This window comes from Aythya marila, assembly GCF_965140915.1.
Source record: "Aythya marila genome assembly, chromosome: 6".
Lineage (NCBI taxonomy): Eukaryota > Metazoa > Chordata > Aves > Anseriformes > Anatidae > Aythya > Aythya marila.
The window spans coordinates 33,992,909-34,012,298 of record NC_139047.1 but is presented as its reverse complement, the minus strand read 5'-3'; the positions used below and the strand labels follow the sequence as shown (position 1 = coordinate 34,012,298).

Here is a 19,390-nt window from a genome sequence, read left to right as displayed (position 1 = left end):
CTTTGATGAAGATGCAGGATACACTGTGATTTGTCTTTGTAGGTAAGACACCTACAAATCTAGATTATTAATTATTTGCATTGTTTTTAGGAATATAAACAACTTTATTATTTTTTCTGTATTATTTTCTGTTTTCCTTTCTGCTCAACAAAGGTTGAAAGAATTTGATATCAAAATGATAAAATTTGACCTTTTCTGAAAATTATACCACTGAGGGAGTCCTCAGACAGTATGATCTTATGTGTAGTTACTGTCTTTTTAGAATTTGTGTATTAAGTTTGTTACAAGTATCTTCAGTACTATTCTGTAATGATCTGGGGGGAGTGGGACGTGTAACACTAGAAGCATATGAGATATGTCTGAATTGCTTCAGTAACTTCATCAGCCCATTGAAAGCAGAATGAACATGAGATCAGATTCAGATGGGAAATAGTCAAGAAATGTTTTTTCAATTTATTTTACAAACTGTCTGTTTTAGCTGTTCTATCAGTCAGTCTTTTGTTTTAATAATTACTTTTATTTGCATCTCTATTTCCTTCCCACTAATTATCTATCTCCTAACTATACACCATGAAAGAGAAGCAAGGTTTAGTGAAAGATTATGTCCTGTATTACACCAATAAAGAGAGTTGGAAAAAATTTAAAAGCTTTTGAGTATACAAGCTCAACCCTAATTGTAACATAAGCAGTAGTCTGTCAATTTCTTTAGTAGAAATGGTTATAATAGATACTGATTTCGAGGAATATTACTCTCTCTTACATTTGTTTATTTCATACATTTACTATACCTATAGCTTGCTATAACTCTATGTTTGTATTATTATTATTATTAGCATCTGCACAAAAGTGGGATAAAATTGTAACCCCCTTGCACTAGGCGTTATGGAAACATAACAAAGGACAGTTCTTGCTCTAAGAAGTTTACAGTCAAAACTGATAAAAGACATAAATTGTGTTGGTCCTTACCAAAATCCCACTGATTTTAAAGAGAGTTTATAAATGCTTTAATGGGCTTTTGAGCAACCCTTAATCAGTTTGGCTGAGAAGTTCAATGTGACAAAAGTAAGATTATATTATTTTGCTGGCTAATTAAAAGGGTAGTCATTTCTTCCTTCCTAGGCTACTGTCTATGTATCTAAACTTCAGAGACTCTGTTTCCTAGCTGTCATGTGTAAGAAAGAGAGAAATTCAGAAGACAATTCACAACCTTGAATTAGTTGCCTGTGGTAAGAAGCATTGGCTGTTCAGAGGCTTTCAGGTTTTGTGTGTTGTATTTCTAAACTAGAACTTGTTTTTTTCTGTAATGTAGAAGAAGTCACCCTAGGTACTTTAATTGCTTGCAGTAAGCAGATGCATGGCTTTGAGAGCAAATTGAGTAGAGAAACCAGTGGCCTTTCAAATTAATTAAAAGGCACATATGACACAAGAGCTTGAAGGAAAGCATGACTTTGGTAGCAGAAGAAACTGAAAAGTGAAGGGTGGACAATGTTTAAATTACTTCCTTTCTAAAATGAGGATTTTGGCTGAGTAATATGTTAGAAACAATACAGAACACATAGGGAGTGAAAAGAAATCAATTTCTTATAAGTGAGAACAAGAAGCTTGAACATGAAGTGATGATATGAAGATATCAGAATAAATAATTCCTCCAGGAATGTACTAAACAGGAGAGATGCTTTGTGAGCTTTATTTTCAGTATGTTGGAGAGAGAAAATCTGTGTGTGTGCATGCATGGGTGTGTACACACACACGTGTATACATGTACATGTTATTGCAAATCTGAAAAAAAAAGACTGAGTTCATCCAGATGGAGTACTTTCCCTCAAGCTCATATTCCTGTGATGCTGTACCTCTCTCCTGACGTTTCTTTCTCATTAAAAATCTTCAAATATGAACAGTTTGTATGTAAATATATGTATGTAGAAACACTGTAAGTATATGCAAACTCATAAGTAAATGTAAAACTATGGCAGGACTCTGATCAAAAAAAAAGGTTAAGGTAGATCCATAGTCTGGTTCTGGACAGGAAGGAAATCTTGTGAAGTCCCCTGACTGGCATTTTCTGAAGATTGAGTAGAAAAAAAGCTATTGCAGCATAGAATAATCATAGCATTGAGAAGACAGCCTAAGACTAGAAAGCAATTGTAATCATGACAGGCAGTATAAATCATAGAACAGAAAAATACATCAAGTATTTTGCAATAAATGTTTTCCATATGCTTTCCTAGGATATATTTAATGAAGCTAAATATAACTATATAGCTATAACACAGTTATAATTACAACAGGAATTTCACTGTATTATGCTAGTTGAGACCTTTCTTTTTCAACTAAAAAATGTTTGTTATAAATGTCTTGAATTTGAACATAATCAGCAGGTTGTAACTTTATATTGTAGAAGATCTTTCATTCAGTTTGTATTGTAAACTAGCATTAGTTAAAGAACTAAATGCAAACAGCTGTTTGAGGAGTAGTTGGCAAAGGAAAAAAGTGACAAGACCTCGGAAAACAGGAATATGTACATTCTTCATTGACCATTTAGCAGCTAGGCTGTAATGCAAGTACCCTTTATAAGTTTAAAATTGTTCAGATAAAACTTGCATAGCAACTGCTGCCATACATCACTAATTTACCTCTGTGCGAAGGAGAGAGAAACATGGTTTGTCATATATCTATTGATCCACTCAGTTCTCATTCTTTTAATATTTTTACCACTTCAGTCTATTCTTTTTCTTTTACTTGGTTGCTCAGTGTAATTTCAGCTGAAGCGGTAGTCATCTAGACATGCTTAATTTTTATATATTTACTCTATGTTAATAATATTAAAATATTATATACTCTATGTTAATATTATTAAAATATTATAATAGTATATGTATTGTATACAAATTCCTAATGGCATGGAGTTCATGATTACACTTAGTTTTTTTTACTTTGGAATCACAGAGGCTAAGATGCATCTCAAGGCTTTTTCCTTAGCAGTGAACACCATGCACTAGCTGTGAATGAAGATTTCTGTGTATTAATGTCATGCAAAAATTAAATTAATGTTAAAAGTCACAGTTTTTCTTGTATGTTGTTAGCAAAATTCTTTGCATTCCTCAAAAGTAATTTTCTGTTGGAAACGTTGTCTGCTTTTGGGTTATGCAGTTTTTCTATTTTTCTATTCTTAATTTTTTGAACTGCAAGGTAACCTGTACTTCCTTTTCAAGTTGTGTTGTAAGGTTTCAATCCCGTAGCTTCTACAACAAATTCCTTCACTTTGGGGGTTTGTCTGTGGGTATAACTCTGTACTATAAGCTCCCTTTATGAAGACTGCTTCTACTAAGTATCGCTATTATTTATTTAATTAATTAATAAGGAATAGTTCAGTGACTTAGTATAGGGCAAGGATTATTTCATACTATGTCTTTCTACAGAGTTTTAGGGAAAAAGTGAATTATTTTAATTTCTGCCTTTTGGTGCAATTTAATACAAATAGTAAATAACTATAATTCAGATGTTCTGTGTTCTCATCTTACAAAGAATTATAATACTAATGAGAAGACATTTTCTAGTAGAATTTTAATGTGTTCTCAAAATAGAGGGGCTGGATACTTTCCTTTAAATGCTTTTACTATTTTTAATACATTGCTATCTATGTCTTGACTAAAAATAAAAGTTAGAAATTTCCTCTGCTATATATACTGTAATGAAGAAATAACGTTTTTAGGTAAGAAACATTTTCAATTCCCCTTCAACCTCTGTATTGTAATGACTGTTTCACAGATTCTGTTGTACTTCTGGTCTAATCTTTTAGTGCTGCTTTCTGACTTTTTTTGTTACACACTGGTGTATTGAGTTGGAAAACAGCTCTTTACATCTTTACAAGAGCACTTTTAACTGCGTATTATGCCTTCTATATTATATTTTATGACAATGCCTTTGGCACACACACACACACACACACACCAAAAAAAAAAAAAAAAAAAAAAAAAAGGAAAATCCACACTGCCTCCAATTTAGCCTTTTTACTAGCTTTTTCTATTTGTTCAGACATTTCATAGTCAAATGGCTCCTTTTGGTCAAGTGCCCGTATAATTGAGTTTAGAGTGTTTCAGTGCACTGACCTGTAAGGTTTATAGAAAAATAGAGAAAAGAGACATTTTCTCTCATGAATAGATTCTGTAACAACAGCATGATCATTCTCTAAAATGTAAATGTCTTAATTCTGAATGTTTCTCATTACAAGTCAGATGTCTTTACAATTCCAGTTTAGAGTTTTTAAAACATTTATCTTCTGCAATACTATTTCCTCTGCATAAATAATTGTTATTGCACAGGCAGTCTGTATCTCAGAATGTGTGTTTCCTGAGCAGTCACCTCTTTCTAAATGTAGAACTAAATTGTAAGAGAGAGAGCTGTAGGTAGTTTCATTAATGACCTTGGCAGCAGGCCATGTACAACCTTTTGTTTATTACATTCACTTTCGGGATTTATATTGGCATTCTCTAGGATGCTGTTGCTCTTTGATCTGTTCACTGACTCTATTGGGGGCTGGAGATTTGCACCTGTAGCACCTTGCACCACTCAACTGACTCCAACCTGTCCTTCACTGTCAAGATCCCCATCTGTTTCCATCTTTATTTGTTTGTGTAGCTCAGATTAGGCTTTATCACTGTCTTTCTGTGCAGTTCTTTATAGCATGTATGTCTTCACTGAAACTAGTGGCTTTATGCAATGAAATCAGCGGCTTTCTGCTTCGTCAATTCCCTTTTTTTTTTTTTTTGGCCTATACTGCAAATGTCATATCTTTGGCCATAAAACTCTTGGCAGTAGTACAGAACAAAAACTCCTGATATCAAATGATTTGGAAAAGTACAAAATGATGTGCATCCAATTAAACCAGAAGTCAGTTCCCATGCTAGATACTGAGCAGTCTGAGTCTAAATGTTCTAATATCAGAAAAATGTCTGTTGTTATTAAGAACAACTTATGTCTACTGTATCTGAACACTAGTAAAAGTAATTCAGATCTACTAATCTTTCCCACATTCCTACAGCAACTGTTTTCCATGTCCTAACCCCAGCATTATTCATGTGCCTGGTCAAGGCTAATTTTTGGTGTCAAATTCCCTTGCAAACACCTTTCCCTTGGACCTTATTTTGTTTTCTGTTCTGTATGCCCAAGATTCTTTAATGGCTTCCCGGACCATAAAAGGGCAAGCATTTTATGTCTAATTTCAGAAGAAAATTATTGCCATCCTGTCAGCTTTCATCCCACTGAAAGGTATTGGTGACAGCAAGCCTTTGGAAAAGGAAAGTGAAGTGGCAACTATCATGTTTTATGAGATTTTTATCAAATTGCTCAGAACTGTTTCAGTATTGCTGACTTTTTGCAATTAAAATGCCAAGAACTACTAATCCTACTACCTTAATTTGTTCCTTTGTTTTCTACATATAGAACTGTAGGTTTTCTTTCTTCACCAGCTGTCATGGTGTCATATCTGCTATAAGATTTTGAAGAATGTGTACAGTATGCACAATTTTCTGATAAGCTTATACTTGGCATACTTCAATGGTGAATCTTTTACTAGTCTCACTAAGTTATATTCTTTTAAGAGTTTTAAAGTAGGTTTACAGTAGTGATTCTGTTATACAGCAGAACTGTTTGAAACTTTCAATATAAGGATTTAGGTACAAAGTAAAGGTATGTCTAACTCTTATTTTATTTTCCATAGTATAGCATTAAGTGGAACTTAAACCTCAAGAGCAATGATGCAAAACTTCCAGTAAAACATATTTCTTTCTTGGTTGTTGCATACCAACAGTTTGGTTCCCTGTAGAATATACTAAATATAAAAATTTAAGGTGTTTGTCTATAAGAATGGAGATACTTTCTTTGCGGCTGTGCATTAAATGGTAAACTTTTGAAAAAATACTTCCTTAATAGCATCCTAATAAGGTAGGCCATCAGTGTAATCACTTCAATTTGATATAATTGATAAAAATGGATCTATAAAAAAAAAAAAAAGGAACGAATGCATCTTTTAAAATACTAAAATCGTGGGGTTTTTTTTTGGCTTGGAAAGAGCTAAAATGGTGGTAATCAGGAGTAAACATGTCAGTTGGCTTCAGTTTTAAACTATATTATTGTGAATCATATTGTCTGTAATTAGTTGGCAATTGGGGAGGTTCCTTTGCTGTGAGGAAATGGAAATATGCATTTAAATTTAAATATAAGAATTTACTAAATTATAACAGAAGTACTCTATGTAGGAATTTTTTTGAACCAACTATCAATTAATAAACACGTTTTTAAATACCATCTGTGCATTGCTTATGTCTGTAGAGTTTGAGCTAAGCACGTGCATAACATGTCCTACCAAAAAAAAAAAAAAAAAAAAGAAATTAGAAACCTTCCAAAGAAGGTTCAAACTTAGTATGAAACACAGTAAAAGGTTTTGTCTGAATATTGGATTGTGCTGGAGAAGGCTTAAGAGGAAAGGGATAAATTAGTCTTTTTTCCCATGTGATCTGCAAAGACAAAAGAGAGTCAGAGGCATGATCATCAAATCTAGCTGGGACTCTCCTGGAATAATTCCACAATATTTATCTGGAATATTTTGTATCTTTCCAAACCTTTTTGTATCATAGAACAATGTTGCTCATTAAGCATGTCCAGCCCTAAACTCTGCAATTCGTTTAATCCTTAGAAAGGCACTAGATAATAGCTGTTCTTAGAACTGCATGCAAAGTAATGCTCTATTGCATTTTCCTAAAGATAACCCCTATTGAAACTCATAAATAATTCAAAAATACAGTGAAAAATATGAGTCACTGCACAATATGCAAGAGGCAGATGAAAAGTGACTACTTCTGCCGTTTCCACAAGGAGAGTTTCAGGTTCCATAGTAAACTTAATCATACTTACAGCAGGATGAATAAGCAACGGGATTTCATTCAGGTATTTGTTTCCCTTTCTGATGGATGTGCTGAGGCTGCATGCATGAACTCCTTGTGTTTACTTGTATGCATGGAGAGCAACTTCTCAGTTGAGGAAATATTTGCATATTGATGTTCACACAAGGAAATTACAGCTGAATAACTTTGTGCTCATCCAGGCACCTACCTCACGAAATATTTATTCTTCACATTATCAGTATTCAAGGACCTCTGAAGCCAGTGGAGATACTCCTATCCATTCAGTTTCATAGCTTTTTATGCTTTAACTCTCTTACAAGCATATGTATACATTGCTATAAATATGTATGTACTTATATAATTAATTTTTAAAAAAATATAAAGCATTATGGAATTTTCAGGAAAACATTTATGTGAATAGAAAGAAAACGTCAGTAAGTTTGTGAATATTACTAAAAGATTGATCTTAACTGTGCAAGTAAATTATTACAGCCAGGTCTGTAAGAAGTATTTCATGGTAAACTTTTTATTATTCAGTGCAATGGGGAACAGCAGCACCCTGGGAGGAGGCAATTAGTATACATAGTGCGAGTTACTGGATGTGTGTAGTGCTTTATGTCCAGTCAAATACTCTTTTTGCAATGTGGAAGTGGCTGATAGAGCTTCTAGATCAAAGCTGACCCTAAAACAACATAGTACAAATAAACCTTGCTAGACTAAGTTATCTATGCATGGATTCAGCTCACATGCTCCTTCATGATCGCATAGTAGATGATAATTGGTATAAGATACATTAATATACTATTAGTTATTTTATTATCCAGTAATTTTAGAAAAGGACTCTGGAATCAAGATTGCAGTGATAATAGCAGCAACTGAAGATACAAAACTGTAGTTTTGAACTAAAAACTTGCTCAGAATATTGTAAGCACTATGGCAGATTGCTGTTGACTCCTTTCATGAAGCTTATTGTTTACTTTGTAAAATCACAGTTGTCATTTGTGTAGCTCTTGAGAAGATGCTGGTGGTCTCTTTAATAGGTTACTGTGTTAACAGCTGACATCTATTAATTTTATCATTTTAATTGGATCCTTTTAGATGTTCAGCCAACTGGTCAGGCACACAGTGTGAGAGGCCAGCTCCCAAAAGCAGCAAGTCTGACAATATTAGTACAAGTAAGTACTTCAAATAACTGCTATTGCTCATCAAATTTTAACTTGATGATACTTTTTAGAATATGAGTTTGTGAAATGATATGTGCTGGTTACCTGTTTTAAATTGAGAGGGATAAAAAAGCTTTTTTTTTTTTATTTATTTTTTTAACATTTTGATTGACACTGTTTCATGAGAAGGTTTGGCTATGTGCCATATGCCATACACTCCCTGTTTCAAGGCTAGCCTGCACTTTTCTTAAAATGTTATCAAGTGACAAGTGCTTGGTGATATCACTGCTGTGCAGAGAACTAGTACAAGACCTCTGACCATTTAAGTCCCACTGAAAGCATCAAAAATAGAGTTGTAAGTAGTTCATAACTTTTGCATTGGCTGTCTGCAGAGGTTTGAATTTTACCTACTGTGAAAATCACCCTGAAAATAAGAATAGCTCCTGTCGTGTTTTTTTTTTTTTAAACATATCTGTAAGCATAAAAGGATAGCATTGCTATGGTATTGGCAGTTTAAACTGGACAAAGTCCCCTGCAGTGCATTGAGTATGCTGATGGTACCCTGCTGTACGTCTCAGTCACATTTAACCCAAGAAGAGCAGGAGAACGAATTGCCCACTATTCAGGTCAGCTTGATGCTTAGATGAAATCTTCCTACCAATCCAGACAAGTGAAAAAACTTACAGACAAGTGATAAAACTTACAAGTCAGAAACAGGCAAAACAAAACAAAACAAACAAACAAAACAAACAAACAAACAAAAAAAAAAACACAGGCAAAACCTAGCTAGATATTACTTGTTGAGGGAATACCTGCTATGATTTAGGAAACATCTGTTTATCTTTTGCCTTCTGCTAGACCCCAGGATGCACCATGGTTTCCAGACATTAGCTCACATTTAGTAGCCTGTTTTTCAGGTTTTTTTTGTGTAAGTTTACGTGCCAAGACAAAATGAACATTTTTTTATTTTTTTTTATCTCCAAAGGAGAACTTCATCCAGGTATTTGCACAAATGCTATCTTAAAATAGTAATTGTTTAATGTCCTTTACGTGTTGAATCTTTATAAGCTGAAGTGAATTCAGAATCCTTAAGGTTTTTGTTCAATAGTACTTTATTTTGGGCCTCTGAGAACCTGACTTGACTTTCAGGTAGAATTCAAGGACGTTTTTTTTGCATTTCTTTATTAATACTGTTTCATGGAGAGCAGACTATCAACAGCTTATTTTGTTATGAATCAACCCATCTAGTCAATGAAACAGTAAGCATTTTCCACCAATTAAGTATTGTGATATTAGAGGAAATGCATTTCATTCCACATTTGCTTCATACTAGAGTCCTGTGGTCTGTAAGGATCACTTTGAGAGATATTACAACATAAAAGTACTTGTATGTTGTTTGTTTTTTTTTATTGCTGAACTACGAGCTGAGAAATTCTTAGAAGGGTACCACTGCTGACCTTACTTTTGCAGGTTTCATTTTATCTATCTGCTAAAATAACGTTCAGCTGACTTTCTTCTTCCCTGCTCCCTCCTCTGCTTTAACATTCCTGTCTGATCTGTACACTGTTTTTCTGCTACATTAAGCATTATTGTAGTTGCCTTGATTGCTTATATCAACATAACAAAATTACTGGCTCTTGAGTAGAATGCAGTAAAAGGAAGGGATATGCCAACCACACAGAAATTAATATTGCTTACTACACTTTATGTCTCCCACAAATAAAAGTAATAAATATATATTAATGCTAACAATAGAATTCTTCAATCAGAACGATGCACTGAATCTTACAAATTATTAGTTGTGTGACTTAAATATACTGCTGGAGATGATGGAGGCAGTTGAAATCAGTGACCATGCTACTTAAGTCCAAAGTGTGTGGCAATTCCATGCACCTTCATATGTTATCACTGCAAATGAGGGCAGGGTTTAGGAGAGGTGTGTGTGTGGTGAGAATTAACTCGGGTATGATTGACAAAAAATTCTGGTAGTGTTTACACCAGTACCTGTGATATTTTTTCAACATTCAAATCTAAAATTAATGAAGCTTATCACATGAAATTTCACTTGTTGGTAAGGTAAATTATTATTTTTTAAATTAATTTAACTTTTTTACATCTGTGATTAGACTTAGCTGTGAATGTTCAGTGAGATTTCCTTTTCCTGTTTTAGGAAGCATTGCAATCATTGTTCCTCTTGTCTTATTGGTGACTTTGATCACTACTCTGGTAATTGGACTATTTCTTTGCAAAAGAAAAAGAAGGTAAGTATTTTTTATAGTTATGTATAAAATAAAAAGTAAATCTTTGAAATATGTGCACCTTACTGATATCAAAAATCTTCAATGTTGAGAATGTTAAAAACAAGCAAACTGTTTATGGATACAATTAGTTAGTTACATTTTGATTCTTGCTGGAACAATTGATATTTAATGTGTTTGTATTCCACCTGCAGTAGATGATATAGTTCTTTCTTGTCAAGTTTGCTCAATCCTGCCAAGGCTGAAAAAGTGTTAATAATTTTAGCCAGAGACTTAGTGAACTTAGTAAGCAGAATTAATGTATTTTTTTGGAACCACGTAATTAAGAAATATTGCTCATGTCTATGAATACCTGCAGATAGAGCCTGTGCAGAATTTCCAGTTTCTAATTATAGTTCACTCTGATTTATTTACATTGATTAGTTCTTTTCGATTTTGTGTAAGTTATAGTGAAGATGTAAACAATGTTCAGAGTACCTACTGTAGAGTCTTGAGCCTCATCATCAGTACTATATTTATCTTGTACAGGAAAACAAGTTCCAGCACTGAACAGTGAATCTTTTGTTCTCTTGAATTTTAGCTGCCCTAGAACTCATAATTTCATTAAGGAGTGTAGTAGATATTTTGACTTCTTCAAAGGCTGTGAAGAGTTGTTGGGGAATTTCTACTGTATAAAGATGTTTGGAAGAGCTGTTGACTTTCTTGTGTTTAGAAAAATGGTGGTAATGGAGAGGGAGATTTAACAAGGAAATATTCCAAATAATATCGATGTGGCCTACTAAAGAAGATTCAGAAGACTTAGATGGCAAAACACCTACTTCAGTCCAGTAGTTGGTCTTCTGGTTGTTCCTGAGCATCTTCCTTTCTCTTGGGTCTTGTTAACTGAGATAATGTCTCCTTTTAACTCCTTTAAAATTTTGTGAAGAAGTGTGAAGGGAAGGAGAAAAAAAAAATAAAAATATTTCTTCTTTTTGAAAAGCCAACAAAAGACATTTCTGGCTGTAGCATTAGTAATGCTGACACTGCCAGGCTCCATGAATGTCAGATGCTGCTGTTCCTAAACAACAGATTCATTCATAGCCAATTTGTTAAAACTAGTTGCTAGTCTGTAAATTGTTTAAGTGGAAGAAGTCATTCTCAACAGTTAAATAATCACTCTTCAGAAGAGAAATAGAGTTGACTTCAGTAAAGAATGTGTTTTGTTTTGTTTTTTCTTAAAATTATATTTTGAAATGTAATGTTTTTTATGTAGAATTTAGTGTTTTTAAATCTCTTCCAGGATGATTGTGAAGTGTTAAAATAAGTCTAGCTGTTCAACGCTTGTATGCTACTAGCTTAAGTCACTAGCTTATTTCTTGTGTTTATGCATTACAGGACAAAAACTATCAGAAGACAACCCATTATAAATGGAGGAATCAATGTTGAAATTGGCAATCCATCATATAACATGTATGAGGTGGGCCATGATCACAGTGAAGGTGGTCTTTTAGCCTCAGATTTTACTGTAAATGCAGAAAAGGTATTTTTTTTTTTCTTTTTTAAGTGGCCAAAACATTACTTAATTTATGTCTTTAAAAGATTTTGACTTTAACTGCCATTAATAGATACAAAATGATGGTGTTTAGATTTAACGACATAGTGAACATATAGACAAGTTAGGTTTCGTTAGAAGAAACTTCCTGTGTATATTAACAAAAGTTTTTGCAGTCTGATGCTTGATGATGGACATTCTTTCCTAGTGCCTGTATTTTACAAAAATAGAGCTGGAACTAAACTGTGAAGCGAGTTTTGTCACAGACATTCTGCCTTGAGTTGCCTAATCATCTTCTTAGTCTAGTCACAAATACTGAATGGAAATACATTATCATAGAGTCTACCTTTTGAAGTGTGAAAGAATGTATTCATACATAGAAGATTTAACTTACTTCATATATGAAAACTCCCAAAGGCATACAGAATTCAGAGTCCTGGCTGGATAGATAGATTAAATGTTTACACAAAACTAGTAAGTATTATCATTTTCGTGTAAAGATGCTGTCATTCTGCAGCAGCACTCTTCAGTGACTGAACATCCTGAGTGATGTGACATGGGATGAACAGGGTAATGCTGCGATATCTTTCCTAGAGCTCCGTAATCAGACATACACCAAAGGGCAGCCATCATTCTGTGGCATTTCTGACAAAGCAATAACCGGATTACTGTTAGCTCTAGGAATGTCATCGCTGAATCACGTAGCCAGTGTGCAGAGTACAAGAGGTAAGCTGAAAATGGAGTTACTCCCGGGGGATGAGTAACTGAACCAATGCTCATTTTGAAGTCGGGCTCTAATACTTAATGAAAAAATGATTTTAAAATGCTGAATGTTTTTCTCAGACTGAATGAAAGAATTTTTCAAGGTGAAGAATACATGCAATGAGCTTTTTTAAAATTACTGTTGCTATTGATCACTCTAAAATAATGTTTTCAATCAGTGCACTGTTTGTGTAACAGTGATTATAAGTACACATAGAAAATACTCTGTTAGCACAGAAACTAAATTTTTCTGTTTATACAGGCCAGATACATAGGGGGAGGGCCCACTGCATTCAAGCTTCCCCACACAACTCCATCAATCTACCTAAACTCTGACTTGAAAGGACCACTATCAACAGGGGTGAGAAATGATGATTCAAATCCATTTCATTCCACCACAGCCCCTCGCTAAAGAAAGTTTGTCTGTCATTTTAGAATAGAGGTATCTTGTGTGTGGTTTCATTTTTTTATTTTTATTTTTATTTTTTTAATGTGAGGAAGAATGACAGGAATTAATACATTTTAATTTTGAGATAAGGGGTTCCTCTCTGCATACAAAGATCTAAAACTGCAAATGTATGGGGATGCAAAGGGATGCAAAGCCAGTGAGCAAAATGATGCTTTTTCATAGCATTATGTAAGGTTAGCATAGCATTTGGAGCTGTATATCTTGATGTATTTTTCAATTCATTTGTAATTACAGACATTTAGTGAAGTTTATCAAGCTGAAAGAAGTTCCCAAGTAAATGAGAAAAAAAAAAAAGAAAAGTTATGTCATTTTAAAGGAATTTGATAAACACTAAAATGAGGAATTTCCTTTAATATTTGCAATGCATTTTTCAATCAATTCTTGCAATGCAGCTTTCAATCAATTTTTGAACATCTTAAGGTAGTAACTTCTAAAGTATCAGACTGACTACAATTCAGCATGATGTTTGCAAACATTGAAGTTTAAATTATTAAAAAGGGACATCAATATGACATTCATTTTCATATGCCTCAGTATATATTCATCTTTTGTTCCATTTGCATTCTTGCATGACTGTAACATATTCTTTATTGTTCAAAATGTAACAATTTGTATAGGGTATGACATTTCTGATGGACTACAGAACCATTGATGAGGAGACATAGAATATATGCCCATATGCAGCAGTAACTGTTACTCACATCACTCTATTTACTTTTTGTGGTTCACTGTACTGCATTAGGACCTACTCAAAGAGGTATCATGAGACAGAGCCTACTGTCCATGAGGCACTATATAAATGGCAAGATTCTTTGAACTGTTGCAGTTATCACCCTTAACAGTGATGGTCAAAGAAATAAAAAGTCCTGTCAGTTGAAATAAACCTAACTTGCTGATGATAATCATTATGACAAATGTAAAGATCTCCAATTCAATGGGGCTAGACAGGCTTAAATGAGATTTTGCTCTCATAAATTACAGCAGCAGTTATTACATATTTAAGTTCCAGAAACATACAAGAGTAGCTTCTTTATTTTTTTATATTTTTTATTATTTTTTTTTAATAAATGTGACTCACCTTTTTCTTCCTCCATTCTAAGAAAGCATGACAGTCACTTTGTCATCTGTAATAGATAGCATAGGCAGATTTTAACTAACCCAAAGGAGTAGCTGCTTTAGCTAGCCAGCCTAAAGAATATCAGAACCCTGGATTCAGAAAGAGTATTTGACCAACAGGAAAAAGGAAAGTTACGATTCTGGACTCCTTTTATTCCTTGTTACCCAAGTGTTTTTTCAGCATGTGTTCAAATAAAGAAAATCTACCCACCTTTGAGGGGGTAAGGAGTGTAATAAAAAAATTAACCACTTTTCACTAAACAACTTCATTTACCTGTTTTCTGTCTTACTGTTCTTCTACTTTTTGTAAACATTTATATTTGTGTAAGCAAACTTGTACTGTTTCATTGGTTATGAAAAAGGAATGTTTTGACCACAAAGTACCCTTTCCAGTTTTTATAAGTGAAAGTCTGAATATCAAGTTGGATAGCAAAGGTCTTCTAGGAGACAATAAATGCACAAAGTATGAAGAAATTATTTGAGACATTTATATTATAAACTTTGGAAAGTGCTTTTCCCTTAGCATTAGTGATAGGAGAGTAAGTTTTCATCCATGTTCATCCTTTTACACTGTCGTATGTAGATTTCTCATATACTCAAGTGCTTTGCAGACTTAAAAATGGACTTGTCCTGTAATGAAGTATTACTCAGTTCAATAGATTTTTTCGTTACAGTCCAAGCTACCTAACTTGTTGAGAAGATATTTCTCAATCTGTAAATACTATGATATGTTAATAGTTATGCTGGTTTATTTTTTTTAAAAGTTTAATTTTCATTACGAAAGTATTGAATTTTTGGTCAAATCATGTTGTATATTTGGGCCACAGAATTCGAAAACATGGTCAGCTATTGATGGGATGCTGATGTCTTAGAACAGGTAATATATGGAAACTGTTGATTGCAGTTTTCTACTGTTAAACTCGTCACATGGTCTCACAGTGCACCTTCTCTATAAACTACTTCATACCTATTCTGAAATCTTCTGGTGTAATAAGGTGGACAAGTGAACTTCAGAGACATTTTTCAAGGTTTTTGTTTTTGTCATTGCTTTTATGGTTTTAATATCATACTATGCTGCATGTCACGTCACTGATTATTTTAATAGCATGTCTCATATCATGAATTTAATTTGAACTAAATAATTAACCCATTATCAGGTTTGCAGAAGTCCAGGTATCTATTAAATATGTCCAATTATATTTTATGTGTACTTGTTCTAGCTTTAACAACCCCATTTCCATATCCATAAATGTTTATTTTGGTTTAATCTGACTGATCTAAGGTATGCTTAATTTCTCTGCAGCCAACAAATTACTCCAATCCAGTATATGCAAAGTTATACATGGATGGACAAAACTGTCGAAACTCCTTAGCAAGCGTTGATGAAAGAAGAGAACTCCTTCCAAAGAAAATAGATATTGGGATAAGGGAGACTGTGGCATAATCTGCTGTTACCTTTTATACTCTGTATAAATGTATAAAATATAAGGATTACTTTTCTATGTACCAACAGTATTATAATTGTTTTGGCATCAGCATTACCTCTGTTTTTTGTTTCGTTGATGTTTTCTGGGTTTTTCTTTTGCTGATGACTTTTGACTGACCATTTGTAAGGTATTTTTATGAAAAAGAAACTGCACTACGGTACAACTTACAACAATGCTGCTGAAATAACACACCTTTAAATTTGTTAAAATGGCAAACAACATTATCGTTTGTAGCGTGAAAATGAGCAATCTATTTTCTATGAACTTTTTTGGTTCTACTTAATCAATGAAGATGGTATCTGCACTTTTTCATTATGTAGTCTGGAAGCTGTAGTACAGTGTGTAATTTTGTTTATTTTAAATGGTGAAAGAATGATTGAATGGTCTACTCTCTTCTTTGTGCCCATTAGAATTTCTCTTCAGATCCTGATAAAGCTAGATAACTTTTCACAAACAAACATAACTTGCTTTTAAATTAGCTTTAGGTTGCCAAGAAGTAAACAAGATTATAGAAATGAAACATCTAATGATCTGCATGAACACAATGATTATGTTTCAGAAATTCAGTGACTGTACATGCTATACTAAACATATATACCATGTAAACAAGCTTTGTATTTATTAAAACCTTATAGAACATAGTAACAATATATCTTGGAAGCTGAAACCTTACTTGCTGTGGGACAAAGCATATGAACTCCAAGAGTCCTTTAGGACAGTAGCCACCCTAGAGCACAAGAGGGCATTGCCTACACATGCATTATATGTTTATTCACTTAATCATATGCATTACTTATGAATTAATAATTCCTCAACATGTACCAAGCAGTAGGGAAACACACACACACACAAAACACCTTAAGCACATGCACAGAATCACAGCATTCAGTTTTGGCAATCACAAAAAAAAAAATCAAAAAATAAATCATACTCGTTTAGAGATATTAAGGAATCCAAAACACAGCAGATGCTTTAAATAAAAATCAATTGGGATATTGCAGAGATAAAACATTAGCAAAATGCATATTAGTAAAACCTCACCTAAACCCGAGTTTCAGTAGTCTGGGTAAAATGCCAAAATCCAGATATCAGAAGTGAAAAGCCTCAGTATCAGTTTCCAGCACTTGCTCTGACCTGGTTTGTTTTCTGTTGTTGCTAAGAAGGAAAATCTGACTCAACTTTTTTAATTTTGATGGAAATAAAGGATACAATGTCTTTCAGGTTTGAACTGAATCAAAGTATTTTATACATAACTTTAAAGGCACAAAAGACTGATTCACACATATATACTGAGGAGGACTCTTCCTTCCTCTGCTAGACATGACTGACTTTTAGCTATCATAATATATTAACCTAACAGATTAAATATGTTTGTGGTTGCTCTTTACTCCCTTTGTACAAGCATTACAAAAATAACTGCTGTTTTATAAAAGATTTTTGTTGTACTATTGTGCATGCATACTACCTATTTCTAAACTTTGCCATATTGGGGCCTTTATAAAACTCCTGATTTATGTAATACTAGTGCAATTTTGCTTGAACAATGTTATGCATATCATAAACTTTTTCAGGTTCTTGTTTAAGTACATTTTTTTAGATTGAACAGTATTTTTCATTTTGGTTATAATAGTCATTTTGCCTATGTTTCTACAATGAAGTGTTAAATACTTTATACAAAAAAAATTGTTGACTGACTTATTTAAATGAAAATCTACATACTTGATTCAGTGTGTTGACTAATTTTTAAATTTGAGATTAAAATGAAAACTAAAGAAAAGCAAATTGAAGGGAAAGAACATTACTTTGTACAAATGGCTAAATTCCTTTTTTTAATGACAATTTTTGCTTTTTATACAACTTCTATTTGGATGTTCTTTGCAGCTCTGCACGTTTGAATAAATTAAGTGTATAGCTGTATATTATGTCAATAGAATTTTAGAATTACTTTATTTTCTACAAAAATCCCAAATTAAATAATTTCATACCACACAGCTATGATTCCACAGGTTCTGCCTTTATTCTTTTGAAATCATCAGATACGGATTTGGCCCTCAACTTTTACATAACTGTAGTTTTTATGAGGTGTGAGCAGTTATTCTTCTCAGAAATGTCTGTTTTCTGGTGGAGAAAACCTCATATCTTCAATACTCTAGCAGAACTAATTTTAACTAGTGGATATGCAAGTAACATGAGTTTGAAATCATAAATTCTTATACAGACCTGATGAAATTTATTTATTGTAATGTCTCATATTTCCTTTCGGTGAGACATTTTCGTTTACTTTCAACTAGCTTACGTGTAAATTACTATTAAAAATTAAATTTATTTATTTTCATAGAAATACATAGTCGATGTCAGTGGAGTTATTAGATGTTGGATATTAGATCAGAATCTGATCTTTAGCTTTTAGGCAGAATTTTGATGGAGTTCTTTTGCTCTACCACTGCCATGCCTTAAAGATCTTTAAATTAAACCTCATAATAATCCTTGTAATGGATTTTTTTGGTTTGTTTCTTAACTTTGCCAAGGTTCTCTGCAGGAGCTGTTTCTCACAATCCTTTAAAAGCCCAGTTCTGGGGCCTCAGTCCCCAGTTCTGTATCTACAGACAGCATGCAAGGAGCTGAAGGGTGGAAGACTGAGAACCTGATCAATAACCTGTATGTGTGTCTTCATAAAATCAGTAAAATATTTTTGTGCAGGAAATTATATAAATAGTTGCAAGGAACAACAAAAATATGAACTTCCTACATTTCCACAAACTTATTGCTGTTCTTAATGCCATAGATTCTTGTGTGTTTTAAGTTGACATAAGCTTAGAAGAAAACAAAAATTGGATAAATGTGCTTGTATCACTGATTAAAACATCCATCTCTTCAGGGTATAGCTGCAAGGCTGTTTGTGGTTGCTTTCCTGAAAGTACTAATGGCATTTCACGTGAAATGCTAGTACTGTAGTATTTCACTGAATTCATCAGGGTAAAATTATTTTTCCACAATACTAATAATTTTTGTTAGCAGTGTGAAGCAGTTTGTGGGTTCCATAAATATCAGCTATTAAAATTATTCAGGGAAATGGAACTTCCGATAAATCTCGCCCTGAAATACACTGTTCATTTATCTCTTAGGTTTAGGCTATGTATAAAGCATGGTTTCAAGTTCCTGGGTGACCATGATACAGCTCTGTTACTTTTTAATTTCACTACACCCATTTTCCTTCAACAGAAAAAAATACGCATAAGCTTGAAGGGTGACATGATGTGCTTCAATACAAGCTATGTTCCAAACTGAAAGAAGATGCTTTAAACAGAACACATGAAAAAAGCATTTGTGCCGAACTTTATGGAATTGTCTAATGATTTATTATTATTATTATTTAAAGACATTCTGTATGTTCACACACAATAACAGTGTCATGGAGTCTCTGTCTTGTGACAGAGGCTGTCATTGTTCTATGCAAGAGTTTGCATAAACACTAAAGTATGACAAGACAAGTTCAAAGCTACAAATCGGGATGGATGCTGTTAGTGCTACTTTGATTAGTCAGTCATTCTGCACAATTAAGATAACATGAAAACAGGTTGGGAACTAGGAATGCATTTGAGAATATTTATTTTGATTGTCATTTTTGAATGTTTTTTGTTCGCTAATCATGGGTCTGTTATTTACAGAAAGAAAGGAAATCTCTGTAGTGGAATGCCTTTA

The 19,390-nt window shown here is 33.3% G+C and overlaps 1 protein-coding gene across 1 annotated transcript in view; it reads left to right on the top strand.

The window, feature by feature from the left end:
• The window catches only part of LRP1B (LDL receptor related protein 1B), a gene marked incomplete at both ends in the record, with an annotated part of 666,837 nt that extends 651,192 nt beyond the window's left edge, over window positions 1–15,645 (top strand). Inside the window, 5 exons of the mRNA XM_082763005.1 lie at window positions 8,001–8,077; window positions 10,236–10,326; window positions 11,698–11,842; window positions 12,879–12,977; window positions 15,505–15,645. Of these exons, the coding sequence (XP_082619131.1) occupies window positions 8,001–8,077; window positions 10,236–10,326; window positions 11,698–11,842; window positions 12,879–12,977; window positions 15,505–15,645 (553 nt within the window). The remainder of the gene's footprint in view (window positions 1–8,000; window positions 8,078–10,235; window positions 10,327–11,697; window positions 11,843–12,878; window positions 12,978–15,504) is intronic.
• Window positions 15,646–19,390: the final 3,745 nt, after the last annotated feature.